Source organism: Neomonachus schauinslandi, unplaced genomic scaffold (assembly GCF_002201575.2).
Source record: "Neomonachus schauinslandi unplaced genomic scaffold, ASM220157v2 HiC_scaffold_45, whole genome shotgun sequence".
NCBI lineage: Eukaryota > Metazoa > Chordata > Mammalia > Carnivora > Phocidae > Neomonachus > Neomonachus schauinslandi.
In genome coordinates, this window is record NW_025408747.1 from 2,257 (window position 1) to 20,363 (window position 18,107).

The 18,107-nt window shown below is 48.5% G+C and overlaps 1 protein-coding gene across 1 annotated transcript in view; it reads right to left on the reverse strand.

Annotated features, from left to right (window-relative positions):
* Positions 1-1,911, reverse strand: part of LOC123323622 (kallikrein-4-like) — a 3,173-nt gene extending 1,262 nt beyond the window's left edge. The window contains exons 1-2 of the mRNA XM_044912059.1: positions 1,851-1,911; positions 379-541 (exon numbers count right to left, since the gene is read on the reverse strand). Of these exons, the coding sequence (XP_044767994.1) occupies positions 379-541; positions 1,851-1,911 (224 nt within the window). The remainder of the gene's footprint in view (positions 1-378; positions 542-1,850) is intronic.
* Positions 1,912-18,107: the final 16,196 nt, after the last annotated feature.

The following is an 18,107-nucleotide window of genomic DNA, read 5'->3' on the forward strand; positions in this document are numbered from 1 at the left end:
CTCCATTGTCACCCTCAGGCACAACCCCATCTCCACCCATTTACCCCAACCCCATCCTCCTCGCTAAGCACGGCGCTAAGAGCTACCCAGCCATGATCTCAAATCCTCATTCACACAATCAATAATCCAGCAACAAGAATTTGTCTTAATCCACTAGTGACTCGGCAACTGAGATGGGATTTCGACCCCGGGCTGTCTTTCCAAAGCAACAGCCCCCACTTCCCTCGCAGAGTCTCTCTTCACAGAGGTTTCCACTCTTAGCACGGAGGCGGAGCCTGATATTAGGCCCCTCCCCCAGCTAACAGTACATCCAGGTCCCGTGTTCCTCCCCTCCCCCGCCCCAGGCTCCGCCTCCGCCCCACCCCGCCCCGCACTCACTCCTGGAAACAGTGTGCCGCTGACAGCACCCATTGCGGATGCACCAGAACGCCCCCGCAGAAGAATTCGTTTTCCGTGAACAGTGCCGCCTGCCAGGGCTGCGAGTGCGGGCTGCAGTCCTCGCCGTTGATGATGTCGCCGCCGCCACCCGAGGCCAAGGATCCTGAGGGCGGGTCAGGGCTAGGGGCGGGCTCGGGGTGGAACAAGGCTCCTGGGGGCGTGGCCACGGACTAAGGGCGTGGTTAGGGCTTCAGGGGTGTAGTCAGGTCTGGGGATGGTCTCTGGGTGGAACCAGGGCTCCTAAGGGCAGGGATCGGTGCAGGGGCGTGGGCTAGGATGGGGGGCAGGCTCAAAAAGCAGGACTAGGGCTCCTGAGGGCGGGGTCTGAGGGGGTTCACGGTGCAGGGGGCGTGACCAGTGCGTCGGGGGAGGCTGTGGTGCGAGGGCGTGACCAAGGCCTCATGGGTGGAGTCAGGGATCCTGAGGGCAGAGTCAGGGCTCCTAGGGGCGGAGTCAGGGATGCCGAGTTAGGCTCGGGAGGTGGGACCAGGCCTCCTGGGGGCGGGGTCCTGGTGCAGGGCTTTTACGGACCAGATCAGGTTTCTTGGGGTGGGATGGGAGATCAGAGTAGAGGAAAGGGGTGTCTTGTCGAGAGGCGAGTTGCAGCTTTGAGCCAGCCACACCCATCTCCAAGATCCATTTGGTATCTCTCTCCGTCTGTCTCTCCCTCCCTCCCTCCCTCAACACACAAACACACGCACATACGCACGCACGCACCACGCCAGGCTCGTGTACTACCCGGGCCACAGTCCCCCAGAACAGGCAGAAACCCTCAAACAGGGTGCAGAGACAAGGGTGACAGCCAGACGCTCAAGGAAACAGTGTCGCTCTTTGTGGCCTTCAGTGTCCCGCCTTCCCCGGCTCAGCCTCCTCCACAGTCCCACCAGCAACAAGTCGGCCCACAGGGAAACCACATCACGTCGCCCCGTGACGTGGGTCTCTGGGGGTCCGTGGATCAGAGACTCAGGAGGTAGGCACATATTACCCGAAATGGGTGACTCCTCCAGAAGCACAGTCTCCCTGTTAGCGGCACCCTGGGCTTCCCACGTCCTCACAGCATCATCCGCCGTCGTTGTCACTCCACGGGATATTTACAGGCACAGACCGCCAGAATCCTTCGCCCAGTAACGCACCGCCTCTCACCGGTTCGACCACACAGCTCATCACAATGTGTCACACACAGAGGCGTGCAAAGCCACACACACAATGCATCGGCAGCACACGCACAAACTCCCTATGATACGAGGAATCACGTGTGTGTAACCAGAGAGCACGGCACGTGGTAGGTCACATAGGCAGCTTTAGTCATACCTAGGAGGACACTGAGTCATGGCTGCGCAGGAACAGACACTGTGCCCCAAGGCACAGACAGTCACACACACACACACACACACACACACACACTCAGATACCTGTGACACCGAGGATGAGGTACCCCAGGAAACAGCCCCAGGGGTTTCCTGCTGTGGTCATGCCGTCAGCACCTGCACAAGAGGGTGATGAGTCTGGGGGGACCTAGAGCTCAAATCTCTCCCTCCATCTCTGTCTCCCTCTCTTCCTGTCCCCCTAGGATAGTATTGGTCAGACAAGGTCCTATGCCACCCCTGCCCCCCAACACACACATCGTAGGTCTGAGATCCTCGCCCAGAGCCACAGAGCCTAGAGAGATTTGGAGTGAGAGATAAAGGGAGAGGGAGAGAGAAGCGGAAAGAGAGAGAATTAGATGGACAGGAAGGTATGGAGGAAGTGTCATTCTATCTCTAAACTGGGAGAGTAGGAGCATGGAGACAGGGCGGTGCGGATCGGAGGGGACTGAGACAGCACTTGCAAGAGATAACCAGAGACAGAGGGAGAGCCAGAGTCATGGACAGAGACATCAGAGAAACAGAGAAACTAGCGGAGCCGGAGAGAGAAAGGAAGAGACACTCTTAACCAGAGAGAGAGAGTGAGAGACCTCTCTGGGGAGGAGACATGGAGGCACAGGGTCCCGAGGCTGAGATTCACAGTGGCGTGGAGTTGTGGGGAGACTTCGCTCTTGGGGCGGTGGGCGGGGCGGAGACCACAGGGACACTCACCTGGCTGCCTCTGGGCTCTGGGATCCTGCGCTGGGCTGCTCTCCCACAGGCTGCTTCCTGCAGGGGCCCCTGTGGGACTTATAAGCATCCCCCGCTGGGCCGGCCTGCCCCCAGGGACACATTCCTGGGGTCAGGTGCTGCCAGTTTCCAGCTGTGCCAGGCTGCCGTCAGGGGGCCAGAGGTGCCAGGAGCAGTGAGCCAGTGAGGACAACCTGGACTCAGGGTCCCACTTGTTTCTTGGTTCTCGCTCTCTCATTCCCTCGTGTTCTTATTCTCTCTTTTTCTTTCATTTTCTCTCTCTTATGTTCTCTTATTTTCTCTCTTATTAAATCTCTCATTCTCCCTCCCTCCCTCTGTCTCCCTACTATGTTTCCGCAGCAAACCTTCCCGGGTTCAAATCCAGACTGCATCATGGTCTATCTTGGGAACTGCATCCCTCTGAGGCTCCATTTTCCCATCTGTAAAATCAGGGAACTATTGTTCCTCACTCCCAAAATATCTATCCAAAAAGAGAAGGCAGAGAAAGTGCCTTGGCACAGTGCCAAGCATGTAGTAGGTGCCCAGTCAGTGGGAGCACGATGAAGCCCTTGCTCAGTAAAGAGCAATTGCGCACCTGCCTTGCTCTGAGCTCTGCTGTCTGCACTTGAGATGCAGGAAGGAACAAGGAAATTCTAGCGCTCATGGAGCTCACATCCCAGTAGGGGAGACAGACAAACAGAAAAACTAAAAGGAAATATCTGGTAGTCACCTGTGTGCAGAGAACCCAGGTGATGGTAGAATGACCGGGGCAGGGGGCTTTCTGCAGACAAGGGGGTGGTTGGGGAGTCAGAGGAGGGGACATTTAGGCTGACAGCCACCATGCCATGTGAGCCTTGCAGGAAAAAGGGAGAACTCGGTGTGTGCAAGGCAGAGCAAGGAGAAGGAACAGGGCAGATTGTGCAGGGGTTTCCGTGCTGGGGAAGAAGTTTGGGTTTATTTAAGTGCAATGGATTTTAAGGACAGGGGTAGGGGGAGTAACATGATCTTATTTACTTTTAAGAGACATCCTGCGTGGAGAATGAGAAGGGAGCGGAGACCAACACGGAGGTGGGAGGTGGCAACAGCCCAGGTGGGCGATGCTGTGGTCCAGGAAGAAGAGGAATGAACGGACGAAGGGCTCACTTTGGAGGTAGAACCGACATACTCACCAAGGGGAGGAAAGTGGCGGGGGGAGGGGAAAGGAGGCGAGAATGGTGCCTCAGAGGCTTGGGCTGACTATTTGTGGAGGCGTGTAAGGAGATGTGGGGGCAAGGGCTGAGCTGGGGATGCCCGTCAGGAGCCAAGCGGTTGGGTGCATGGGCAGGCAGAGGTGCAGGCAGAGGTCAGAGCTGCTGAGAAGCAGTGGGGAGTCATAGGGGAGAGGTGGTGTTTAGAGCCGTGGGGTTGGGTGAGATCACCTAAGGAGCAGGTATGGACGGCTCTGATGAGGGGTTGGGCAACAGATGACCATGATGATGAAGCATGAATGTCTGTGCTTCTCTCTGCCTCTCTCTGGCCTCATCTCTGTCTTTCTGACCCTATCTCTGTCTGTTGCTGTCTCTTAGTGCCACTCTGGTTCTCTAGATCTGTCTCCATTTATCTGCCTGCATTCAGCCTCCTGGTGGCACACAGACCCCCAACCCTGCCCTGGTCCTGGGACCAGCAGCTCTGACCACAAGGACAGAGGAGGCAAGGAAGAGGGGCGGGGGTGCAGGGGGGGCTCAGGTCTCACAACCACCCAGACGTGACTAAGGTCTGGACAGTGGCAGGAGGCAGGTTGGGGCCAGTGCTGTGGCCCAGGGCTGGGCAGCTGAAAGAAAAGAGAAGAAAGTAGACGTCATGTCTCTGTCCCTGTTTCATGGCCTCTCCTATGCCCTGTCCTGCCCAAGGTCAGACGGAAGTGACCCACTTATTTGGGGATGGGTCCAGGACAGAGCTGTGGGAGAGTTACTCCATGGAGATGCTTCTGGCCTGGCAGGTGGAAATGGTTTGGAGTGTGGGCTGGGGAATGGGGCTCCCTGGCTCAGAGCTCAGGCTGGGGTGGGGGGTGGACAGAGGCAGAGACAAAAAGAGACAGAGATGAGCAGAGAGAGAAATAAAATCACAGAGCCGATGAGATGGAGAGGAACAGAGACAGGGGGAGAGAACAGGAGGAAGAGATAAAGGCAGAGAGAGAGACAGAGACGAGAGCCAGAGACCGAAAATGAGACAGAGACAGATAGATAGGGACACAGATGGAGAAATCACCATGCATCCTGGTAGTCATTTTAAAAACGCAGACAAAAGGGAGTGTGAATTTCCACCCAGCCTGCCCCACCCCAGTCCCTAGGCCCCATTCTGCAGAAGTGGCACCCCGTTCACGAGTCCCCTCTGGCTCTCAGTTCACCTGCAGGCCCTCCGGGAGGCACCTCGGAAACATAATTCAGACCTAGCAGGTCACCCACCTCGGCTCCTCTCTCCCTCTCCAGACCCTCTCCACTCCCACTCCTGCCTGCTTAAGTCTATTCCCAGAGGATGTGGCTCCTGCCAAATGACCCCAACCCCTGTCTCACTTAATAACTAAATCTACATTGGGGCAGATTATATTACCTGAAGAGAAGTGAAGTGTTTTTCTTCTTTATTAAGAGCAATGTGGAGGGGCACCTGGGTGGCTCAGTCTGATAAGTGTCTGCTTTTGGCTCAAGTCCTGATCTCAGTGTCCTGGGATGGAGCCCCACATCTGGCTGTCTGCTCAGGGGAGAGTCTGCTTCTCCCTCTCCCTCTGCCTGCCCCTCCCCCTACTTGTGCTCTCTCTCTTTCTCTGTCAAATAAATAAAAGCTTTAAAAAAAAAAAAAGCAATGGGGGATTCAGTACGAAAACCCCCACAAAGCCTCATGTGGACATCTCCCTTGTCTGTTCCTGTCCCAGGCAAGAGAGAGGCCAGCACTGAGCTGGCCAATCCTGGGGTCTGCCTGGAATGGGGGAGAATGGAGAGAGGGGGTTTTACTGGAGAGAGAGAGTTTAGCTTACTCCAGCCTGGGGAGCCACAGAAAATGTATCCTGACCACATGTATAATGGGAGGATGGCTGTGGGTGTGGAGACCACCAATGGGGGGGGGTGCATCTCCTGGTCCTTCTGCAGCAACAGGGTTTGAGAGGGACCTCAGCAAACATCAAAGCAACAGAAATTAAGATGGCGTCCCTGTGCACCAAAGGCCTGGACTTCCGCCATTTTTCTAGCGCCAGCCAAGTTGAGTTATCTGTCACCACTTTGCAGAGGAGGATAGGGAACCCCAGAAGTGACTGAGACATTTCCTGCCGGGCGGATTTAGATCTGCTTCATCCAATACAACAACCACCAGCCATGGGTGGTTACTGAGCACTTGAAACAAGGCGGGTGTAGTTGAGGAACTGACTTTTAACTTTTATTCAATTTTACCTAATTTAAATGTAAACACTGAATCTCGATTCAGTTGTTGAAAAGGTTTTAAGTACATTTGGAACAATCTGGGTACGTGAATCTACTTTTTCAAGTTGAAGTTTTATAGGCTGCTTAGAAAGCAATTATTTCTGATGAAAATTTAGCGTTTAGATAGGGACGCTGCTGTAGGGGTAAAATACTGACTAGACTTTGAAGACCTGGTATAAAAGAATGTAAGCTATCTTATTATTAATTTTATACTGATCACATGTTGGAATGATCATAATTTGGACATGTTGGGTTAAAATAAAAACATTACTAAAACTAAAATTTCACTTGCTTCCTACTCTTTTTTTTTTTAAACTTGGCTACTAGAAAATTTTAAATTACATATTTGGCTCATATATATATTTTTTAAAGATTTTATTTATTTATTTGACAGAGAGAGACACAGCGAGAGAGGGAATACAAGCAGGGGGAATGGGAGAGGGAGAAGCAGGCTTCCCGCGGAGCAGGGAGCCCGACGCGGGGCTCGATCCCAGGACCCTGGGATCATGACCTGAGCCGAAGGCAGACGCTTAACGACTGAGCCACCCAGGCGCCCCTGGCTCATATATTTTTTTAAGATTTTATTTATTTATTTGAGAGAGAGAGAGAATGAGCGGTGGAGAGGGGCAGAGGGAGAGAGAGAGAGAGAGAGGGAAGCAGACTCACTGTTGAGCAGGAAGCCTGATGTGGGGCTTGATCCCAGGATCTGGAAATCATGACCTCACTCCAAGGCAGACGCGCTTAACCGACTGAGCCACCCAGGCACCCCAATATTTGGCTCATATTATATTTTGATTGGATAGGGCTGATTTGGAGAAAATAGGAATCAAATCAAATGGGATCAAAGCTTAAGTGGTATCAAGTGATCTTAAGTGGAAACTGCCAGAAGCACTTTTTTTTTTTTAAAGAATTTTATTTATTGGGCGCCTGGGTGGCTCAGTTGGTTAAGCGACTGCCTTCGGCTCAGGTCATGATCCTGGAGTCCCGGGATCGAGTCCCACATCGGGCTCCCTGCATAGCAGGGAGTCTGCTTCTCCCTCTGACCCTCCTCCCTCTCATGCTCTCTGTCTCTCATTCTCTCTGTCTCAAATAAATAAATAAAATCTTTAAAAAAAAATTTTATTTATTTATTTGACAGAGAGAGACAAAGCGAGAGAAGGAACACAGCAGGGGGAGTGGGAGAGGGAGAAGCGGCTTCCCGCTGAGCAGGGAGCCCGAAGCGGGACTTGATCCCAGGACCCTGGGATCATGACCTAAGCCGAAGGCAGACGCCCAACGACTGAGCCACCGAGGCGCCCCTAGAAGCACTTTTTAAAAAAAAGAATTTACTTATTTATTTGTCAGAGAGAGAGAGAGAGAGCGAGCGCACTAGCAGGGGGAACGAGCAGGCAGAAGGAGAAGCAGGCTCCCCCGACAAGCAGGGAGCCTGATGCGGGACTCGATCCCAGGATCCTGGGATGATGACCTGAGCTGAGGGCAGATGCTTAACCAACTGAGCCACCCAGGTGTCCCTGCCGAAGCACTTTGTAAACTGGTTGTGGAGGTGGGGGAGGGGGCGCAGTGACATTTTTTTTTTCCTGTTTATCTTGGCCCCCAGAAGTGTCACTGCTCTCTAAAAAAAAAAAAGCTCTAGAAACAGCAGATCCTTGGCTGGGCTGATCTACAATGGCCCTCAACTGCAGGAGAAAACTATTTAACACGCACACTTGGTCCGAAAAACTTTTGATCACACTCAGAGTAGAAGCTAGAATTTTCACTGTGACCCAAAGGCCCACCCATGATCCTCTCCCTTTTTGTTCCTGCTTTGACTTCATCTTCCTCCCTCTGCCCTCTGCCCACTGCAGCCGTACCTGCCTCCTTGCTGCTTCTTAGGTATATAAAACATGTTCCCACCTCAGGATCTTTGCACTTGCTGCTGCTTCTACCCAGAATGCTCTCTGCCCACTGTCTCTCTACACTGTCCTTATTCATTCTTTTTTTTTTTTTTAAGATTTTATTTATTTATTTGACAGAGAGAGAGACAGCAAGAGAGGGAACACAAGCAGGGGGAGTGGGAGAGGGAGAAGCAGGCCTCCCACGGAGCAGGGAGCCCAATGCAGGGCTTGAGCCCAGGACCCTGGGATCATGACCTGAGCCGAAGGCAGACGCTTAGCCAACTGAGCCACCCAGGCACCCCTTTATTCAGGTTTCTTAAATGTCCCCTCCCCAGAGGATCCTTCCCTGACAGCCCTCTGTCTAGAATGGCTCCATTATTTTACCCTTATTATCAGCATATATACCATCATTATTAGTATAAAACTTATTATCAGTATATAAATCTATACCAATTTCCTATTGCTGCTGTAAGAAAGTATCACAAATTTACTGTCTTTAAACAACACAGATTTAATCTCTTATAGTTCGGAAGGCCAGAAGTCCAAAGACAATCTCATTGGACCGATTCATTCTGGAGGCTCTAGGGGAGAAGCCACTTCCTTGCTTTTTGTAGCTTCTAGAGACACCTGCATTCCTTGGCCAGCGGTCCCTTCCTCCATGCTCACAGCCAGCAATTCTGCTTCCAGTGTCACATTGCCTTGTCTAACTCTAATGCTCTTGCCTCTCTCTTGGAAGAGCCTTTGTAGGGGCGCCTGAGTGTCTCAGTCGTTAAGCGTCTGCCTTCGGCTCAGGTCATGATCCCAGGGTCCTGGGATTGAGCCCCACATTGGGCTCCCTGCTCAGCGGGAAGCCTGCTTTTCCCTCTCCCACTCCCCCTGGTTGTGTTCCCTCTCTCGCTGTGTCTCTCTCTGTCAAATAAATAAATAAAATCTTAAAAAAAAAAAAAAAAGAAGAGCCTTTGTGTAATCCGGGTTAATCACCTCATCTCAAGATCTTTAATGACATCTGCAAAGTCCCCAAGTAAGATCATAAATTCACAGGACATCTTTGCTGGGGGGCATTATTTTGTCTACCGCAAAAAATCACATGACACGTTAGTGATTCACTTGTTCATGGTGTCCGTCTCCTCCACCGGAACATCAGCTCCTCCATGAGGACAAAACATCCCTGCCCAGGTCACCCTTGCATCGCCAGGGCCAAGAACAATGAATGCCTGGAACGTGGTAGGTAGTCAGCAAATATTCACCAAGTGAACAAATGCCCTCAAGAAGGAAAGAAGTAATGCCCTTACTAACCACTGATATCCAGTAACAGAAACAATTTCCAAACTGATTTTACAGTGATTAAGAGACGGACTCTGGAACCCAGACTGTCAGGGTTCAAATCCCGGCTCTGCCATTCACTAGCCGGGTGACCGTGGGCACATTACCAAGTCTCTCTGTGCCTCTGTTTCTTATCTGTGAAATGGGAATAACTATATTACTTGTCTCACAGAATATTGGGAAGTTTCTAAATAACACCGAGCCAGTCACAATGGGAAGTACTTCATAAGTGTTCACTTTTGTTGTTAATATTAATATTACTTTGCAAATATCTGAAACAGTGTTTCACAAAATGTGATGCTAATGCAAAGACAGGAGGTTTCTGTGTAGTTCAAAATAGATACAAACAAATTCAGGGGATGCCTGGCTGGGTAGCTCAGTCAGTTAAGCATCTGCCTTGGGCTCAGATCCTGATCCCAGCATCCTGGGATCCGAGTAAGGCTCCCTGATCTGCAGAGAGTCTGCTTCTCCCACTTCCTCTGCCCCTCCCTTAAAATAAAATTTTAAAGATTTTATTTATTTATTTGAGAGAGAGAGATAAAATCTTTAAAAAAAAATTCAGCAACATCTTGGAGGGTTCTTATGGTATTCACCTTGGCCATCAGGAACTCACGAAGTGAGAAAATATAGTACATAGAACTCAATCAAAAACCAAATCTTGGGGCGCCTGGGTGGCTCAGTCGTTAAGCGTCTGCCTTCGGCTCAGGTCATGATCCCAGGGTCCTGGGATCAAGCCCCACCTCGGGCTCCCTGCTCTGCAGGAAGCCTGCTTCTCTCTCTCCCACTCCCCCTGCTTGTGTTCTCTCTCTCACTGTATCTATCTCTGTCAAATGAATAAATAAAATCTTAAAAAAAAAACAACCAAAACCGAATCTTGACTTCACCACCCTAGCTTAGCAAATTCAGCTGCCAGTTTGTTCCTTATTAGGAACATATGAAATCCACTCTTAAACAAAAAAGTGTGTGTTGGTGGTTAGATATCCCATATAAGTGTAATCATGCAGTATTTCTGGGACTGGCTTATTTCAGTTAACACAATGCCCCTCAGGTTCATCCATGTTGTCACACGTCAGGATTTCCTTTTTTAAAGCTGAATAATATTCTATTGTGTGAATATACTATATTTTCTTTATCTATTCATCTGTTGATGGACACTTGGGTTGTTTTCACACACAAATAAATGTCTCTAGGGACTCTGATTTCAATTCCTTTGAATAAATAACCAGAAGTGAGATAGCTGATCATACAGTAGCTCTACTTTTAATTTTTTGAGAAACCGCCACACTGTTTCCCATCGCAGTTGCACCATTTATGTTCCCACCAGCAGTGAACAAGCGTTCCAATATCCCCACATCCTCACCAACCCTTCTCATCTCTGTTTTTGTCTTTGTTTTCATAATCGCCATCCTAACGGGTGTCAGGTGATATATCTCCCTGTGGTTTTGATCTCCGTTTCCCCGATGATTAGTGACATTGATCATTGTTTCATATACCTGGTGGTCATTTCAATGTCTTCTTTGGAGAAATGTCTATTCTAGTCCTTTGCCCATTTGTAAATCAGGTTATTTGTGTTTTTGTTTTGTTTTGTTGCTTTTTGTTGGTTTTTGCTATTGAGGAACTGAAGGTCCTCATATAGTTTGGATATTAACCCCTTATCAATTGTATGGTCTACCAGTGTTTGCTCAAACTCCGTAGGTCACCTGTCACTGGAGATGGTTCCCTTTGCTGGGCAGAAAAGTTTTAGTTTGATGTGATTCCACCTGCCTATTTTTTGTCTATTTTTTGTTTGTTTGCCTGTTCTTTGGTGTCATATTCAAGAAATCATTGCCAAGATCAATGTCATGAAGATTCTTTTTTTTTTATTATTATTTTTTTAAAGATTTTATTTATTTATTTGAGAGAGAGAGAATGAGAGACAGAGAGCATGAGAGGGAGGAGGGTCAGAGGGAGAAGCAGACCCCCCGCCGAGCAGGGAGCCCGATGCGGGACTCGATCCCGGGACTCCAGGATCATGACCTGAGCCGAAGGCAGTCGCTTAACCAACTGAGCCACTCAGGCGCCCCTGTCATGAAGATTCTTCCCCTCTATTTTCTCTCTCTTTTTTTTTAAAGATTTTATTTATTTATTTGAGAGAGAGAGAATGAGAGAGAGCACATGAGACGGGGGAGGGTCAGAGGGAGAAGCAGACTCCCTGCTGAGCAGGGAGCCTGATGCGGGACTCGATCCCGGGACTCCAGGATCATGACCTGAGCCGAAGGCAGTCGCTTAACCAACTGAGCCACCCAGGCGCCCTTCCCCTCTATTTTCTTCCAGGAGTTGGACAGGTTCAGGTCTTCTGTTTAAACCTTTAATCCATTTTTTTTTTTTAAGATTTTATTTATTTGAGACAGAGAGAGAGAGAGAACAAGCAGGGACAAGATCAGAGGGATAGGGAGAAGCAGACTCCCCGCTGAGCAGGGAGCCCAACCCAGGACTTGATTCCAGCTTCCTGAGATCATGACTGAGCCAAAGGCAGATGCTTCACTGACTGAGCCACCCAGGTGCCCCTCTTTAATCCATTTTGAGTTGATTTTTGTGTAGTGTGTAAGATAGCGATCCAATTTCATTCCTTTGCATGTGGATATCCAATTCTCCTCACACCATTTGTCGGAAAGGCTGTCCTTTCCCCATTGTGTATTCTTGGCACCCTTGTCTAAGATCAGTTGACCACATATGTGTGAGTTTATTCTGGGCTCTCAATTCTGGGCATTTAAAAAAAAATATTTCATTTATTTATTTGAGGAAGAGAACAGAGTGAGAGAGAGAGAGCTGGAGCAGGGGAGTGAGGGGCAGAGGGAGAGGGACAAGCAGACTCCCCACTGAGCAGGGAGCCCAATGCAATGCGGGGCTCAATCCCAGGACCCCAGGATCATGACCTGAGCTGAAGGCAGACACTTAACCGTCTGAGCCACTCAGGCATCCCTGGGCATTTTTTTTTTTTTAATTAGCCACCAGCATCGATGGATCAGATTTCAAGCTTCTGTTGAAAAGTCAACATCGAGTCTGCATTTCCAGGGACATTTTCCATCAGCAGTAGGCTCTGAGTGGCCACCGCCCTGGGGGCAGTCTGCAGGTTCCCTGGCCCACACCCAAAGGCTTCCCGCATTTACATTACCTGCCTGGCCCTAGGAGGCAGCAGAGTTCGTGACCCCAGCGGAGAAAAAAAGAGGACACATGGATACAGAAAGACTCAGACATAAAGAGATCAGAGAAATCGAGCCACTAAACACAGTAATGGTCATACACTGACATCAGGGTCACAGAGCACCTCCATATAAACCTACTTCTAGATTATACAGACAGTTCTTTTTTTTTTTTAGATTTTATTTATTTATTTGAGAGAGAGAGAGAATGAGAGAGAGAGCACGAGAGGGAAGAGGGTCAGAGGGAGAAGCAGACTCCCTGCTCAGCAGGGAGCCCGATGTGGGACTCGATCCGGGACTCCAGGATCATGACCTGAGCCGAAGGCAGTCGCTTAACCAACTGAGCCACCCAGGCGCCCTATACAGACAGTTCTTACTTTGTACTATTCTAGGCTCCTCACAATGTTAACTGGCGTAATCTCCTCAACATCCTCTGAAATAGAAGCCGTTACCGTCCCTACTGTACAGATGATAAAATGAAGCACAGAGAAGCTAAGAGCTGTTTGTGGGCGACTAAGCTGGTAAGTGGTAGAGCTGGGATCTGAACCCTCAGCCCCACGCCGTCCCCACTGTGTGTTCCTAACCACTAGGCTACACTGCCTCCTGTGGAGCTGGAGACACACACAGGGAGAGAGAGGTTGTGGGGGTAAGGGACAAAGAAGGGGCCCCAGGTTCCCTGGGGTGGGTCACTGTGGGCCCCAGCACCCAGTTCTGGAGCTAGACAGGGGACAGACGGGCAGGTGTATCCCAGGTGGTGGCAGGAAGAGGAGGCCACCTGAGCTTTGCCCCTGGTGGGCTCAGGTCCTGATCCTGATCTTGGGTCTCTCAGGTTCTAAAGGGAAGGGCTAAGAGTGTGGCCTCTGGGGTCAGACCCACTCCTGAGAGACCCTGGGCAAGAGACTGAGTATTTCTGCCTCAGAGCTCAGCCACCGTAACCTCCAACTATTGCTACCAATGTAATGATTTAATAAGTTGGAGAAATCAGGGAGCCTGGGTGGCTCAGTTGGCTACGCATCAGACTCTTGATTTTGGCTCAAGTCATGATCTCAGGGTCATGAGATTGAGCCCCTTCCCTCTGTCCCCCCCCCCCCCGCCCCATCTGGCTCCATGCTGGGCGTGGAGCCTACTTAGGATTCTCGCTCTCCCTCTGCCTCTCCCCTCCCTCTCTCTCTAAAAAGAAAAAGAAAAAGAAATAGCCAGGTTTGAACCCAGAGAGACTTGCATGAGAATCTGTGCATGTATGTGTGTGTGTGTGTGTGTGTAAAACATCATTTCTACTTAATTTTTTGAATAGGTACTATTTCTACATGGTACAAAAATAAAGTATGTTTATTTAAGAGTATAGAGTGATAAATCATGACCATATCCCCCTTCTGTCCTGTCCTCCCCCTTCTTCAGCTAGAATACGTTACTTGGGTCATTTTCAAAGGTTTCGTTGCGCATAAATAGGTAAGTGCAAAGTTGTGTTCTTATTTCTCTTTTGTCTTTAGCCACCGGGCTGGGATCCCAGCAAACTAAGGCGTCTCCTGGTGTTCGGAACACTTGGTTAATTCTTTTTCCTGTTATAAGCACGGAAGACCTGCAATGCCTGGGTAGTTTCAAGGTTTGTGAAATACTGTTTAGATAATTACATAAGTTATAAAACAATGACTGGTGTGAAACTTACAGATGAATCATAATTATATCTGTGGCTATAAAGCTTTCTGTTGGGAAGTCTTTCAGTCTGGGAGAATTTAGTGGGAGGCATTTTTTTTCCCCTCCCCCAGGGACCTTGTTATTCATTTTGGCCAGCTTAGAGTTGACCAGAAAAGAAACTGAAAAGAGGGCAAATAAGACCCAGATGAAAGCTGCATATAGGGAGATCTACGACCATGATGACTAAAGCTCATTGAGCACTTCCAGTGGGCCAGACGCAGTTTTTAGTATAACGTTTTATTTTGAAGTAGTTCAAGAGTCGCAAGGAGCCACAAAGAAGTACAGAGAATTCTCAAGTAGCCCTCAGCCAGTTTCCCTCAATCACATCTCTCATAACCATAGTACTTTGTCAAAACCAGAAAGCTGACTTTGCTACAATAGTAAGTGGGGCACAGATCTTACTCGAATTTCATCATTTCTAACATCTCTCTCTCTGACTCTCCCATCACCATCATCAGGATACACAACTGTTGCATCACCAGGAAGAAAAGGGTCTCGTGCTATCCCTTAGGGACCACACGCTTCCCCCTACCCTCAAGCCCTGACAACCACTGGTCTGTTCTCTGTCACTAGAATTCTGCGACTTTGAGAATGTTATATAAATGGGATCATACGGTGTGTACCACTCTGAAATTGGGGTTTTCCCCACTCATGGTAATGCCCCGGAGATCCATCCAGGTTGTTACATGTATCAATTGTTTGTTCCTTTTATAAGCATTTAAAAAAATACTTTGTGTATATCTAATCACTGACCTTCACAAAAGCCTGAAGGTTGTAGGTTCTGTTAATATTCTTCTTTGCAGATGGAAAAACTGAGGGCAGAGAAGTGAAGTGACTTGTCTAAAGGCACATAGCAGGTAAGTGGTAGAGCTGAGATTTGAACCCAGGCAGCCTGACTCGAGGGACGCTCATAGAAACAAAACAAAACACAACAAAACACCCACACACACACTTGGTACTAACGAAGCTTGATTTTTTAAAAAGATTTTATTTATTTTTTATTTGTCAGAGAGAAAGCAAGCACAAGCAGGGGGAGTGGCAGGCAGAGGGAGAAGCAGGCTTCCCGCTGAGCAGGGAGCCCGATGCGGGGCTCCACCCCAGGACCCTGGGATCATGACCCGAGCCGAAGGCAGATGCTTAACTGAATGAACCACCCAGGCGTCCCAGCTGATGAAACTTTATACCTTCTTTTCCTTTTTATATAATCGAAGACCCCCCTAATCCCACTTATGGGTATATATTCAAAAGAATTGAGAGCAGGGTCTGGAAAAGATATTTGCACATTCCTGCTCATAGAAGCATTATGGATGACAGCCAGAAGGTGAAAACAACCCATTGATGAATGAATGGATAAACAAAATGTCATGTATCCAAAAAATGGAATATTATTCAGCCTTTAAAAAGGATATCCTATCACATGCTACATATGGATGAACCTTAAGGGCATTATGTGAAGTGAGATAAGCCGGTCACAAAAAGACAAGTATTAATAGGAGATATCTAAAATAGTTAAATTCAAACAGATAAAATAGAACATTGGCTTCTGGGGGGGCGGGCAAGGAGAGGGGGAATGGGGAGTTAAAATGTGTAATGGATACAGAGTTTCAGTTTTGCAAGATGAGAAAGCTCTGGAGACAATGTGAATGAGCAAAAACATGAATGGACTTGACACTGCTGAACTGTACTGTTAAAAATGGATAAGATGGGGAAAAATGGATAAGATCGTAAATTTCATGGTCTGTGTTTTTTACCACAATTAAAAATAAAATGTTAAAGAAGACTCCCCTAATGCTTGAGTTGGTTACAAAGTTTGCGACACACCATTTAGTCAACTGCATAAGTTATAAAACAATGACTAAGTGTGAAAATTAGTAATGACTCTCGTAATTGTTATCAGCGGAGGTAAATGATACAGCCCTGAAGTTCCCTGGCTTATTTCTTAAGGTGCATTGTTTTAAAAAGCTATTAAAACTCACCACAGACTCCTAATTGTGGAGATGAACAATTTCACTCTTCTTTGCCTATTGCCCCGGAGGAGTGTTTGGTGGAGTGATTTCCTCACAATTTTTTTCTTGAAACCCAAGCCCAAACACAAAGCTTTGTTGGGTATTATGTTCAATTATCCTTGAAACAACCCCTTGAGGTTGTACTCTTTTTCTTGCCATTTCACACACATCCATTACATAGCCGAGCTACGGTTGGGATCAGGCGCTTTGGCTCCCGCAAGGTTGTACGCTTACCATTCTGCTATCTTGCCTCACGGAGGAAAATGTCGACAATGGTTTTCTCTGGCTGGTGAGACCACAGGGCGGTTTCATTTCCTTCATTCGTGCACCTCAGTGTTCCTCAAAGTAACTGGCCAGTCTCTGGCACTCACATAACCCCCACACATGGAGATGCACAGCTCCCAGACCCAAGATCAGAGGGAACACGCCTCTTCCTTCTGTACCATTTCCAGAGGTCTCTGGGATGGCACCTGCATTGAATGTTCTCTATCCCTTTGCTCCCAACAGAATGGAACATGATAAGCTCCAAATGGTCAAATCCAGCCTAAGCAGCAAGGAAAGAAAACCTAAAGCCATGTGCTTATGTGCACAATGGCACGTAATGAGAACATGTAGGAGAAAAAAGGTGCACAAGTGCCTTTGAGAACTTCACAGCACTGCTGGGGCGCCCGGGTGGCTCAGTCGTTGAGCATCTGCCTTCGGCTCAGGTCATGATCCCAGAGTCCTGGGATCGAGCCCCGCATTGGGCTCCCTGCTCCGTGGGAAGCCTGCTTCTCCCTCTCCCACTCCCCCTGCTTGTGTTCCCTCTCTTGCTGTGTCTCTCTCTGTCAAATAAATAAAGTCTTAAATAAATAAATAAATAAATAAATAAATAAATAAATAAATAAATAAAATCTTAAAAAAAAAGAACACAGCACTGGTGTGGGCGTTCTCCTTTATGGAAAAGATGAAGTAAACAGTTAAAAAATACAGTCTGGAGCGCCTGGCTGGCTCCGTTGGTGGAGCATGCCACACTTGATCTCGGGGTCATGAGTTTGAGCCCCACGTTGGGGGCAGAGTTTACTTAATTAAAAAAAATTTAAAATATATATATTCCAATCAGCTATGAAGGTTTGAAGAAAAACAGCAGCAACAACACAGCACAACAATTTTGCCTGGTGTCACAAGTTCCTGGTTAAGCTGAGTGTATTCATATGCAATAGCTTGTCGTCACAGAATTAACTCCTGGATGGTTTATTTGCTGGAAGCTCCCTGGTGACCATAGGTTTCTTACGATCATCTACAAAATAGGAACCATTAATGAAGATGACGCTATGCAAACTGTGTCAACGTGTTTGTTCTAGATAAATTAGAGCTGTTAGAGTGACTGTTTTAGAATATTTCGTGTTTTCTGAAAGTTAAGAGCCATGTTTTCGGGTAGCAAGCAAGTGAAGAGGGGCTCAAGGTCCTCAACAATTCGAGAAATGCAAGTTTAATATGCAGGGTATTATTTTACACCGATTAGATTGCAGGGGAAGCTGGGTCATGTTAAGAAGCAGCAGTAACCTGAACTCCAGGGGTCCTTGGTTCTGCTCATGGAATGTGGAGGACAAAGCCACTCAAGGCTCTTCTTGGTCAGATTAACCGTATGCCCACGCTATTACCCAGCACATCCACTCCTTGGTTTAGATGCTGTATTAGTCACCAGTTGCTAGGTAGCAATTCGCCCCAAATGTATCAGTTTAATACAATAAGCTTAAAAAAAAATCTTACACAGTTTCTGAGGATCAGGAATCTAAGAGCAGCTACCTGGGTGGTTCTAGCTCAGGGTGTCTCACTAGATTATAGTCAAGATGTCAACCAGGGCTGCGGTCACCTGCAGGTTCCACTGGGGCTGGACGGTCTCCTTCCTGGGGGGGTCACTCCAGTGACTGTTGGCTGGAGGCCTCAGTTCTTCACCTTGTGAACTTCACCATGTGGGCTGTGGAGTGTCCTCAGGACATGGGCGGTTAGCTTCCCCCAGAGCAAGTGAGCTGAGAGGGAGGGAGAGAGAGGGTGAGAGAGAGAG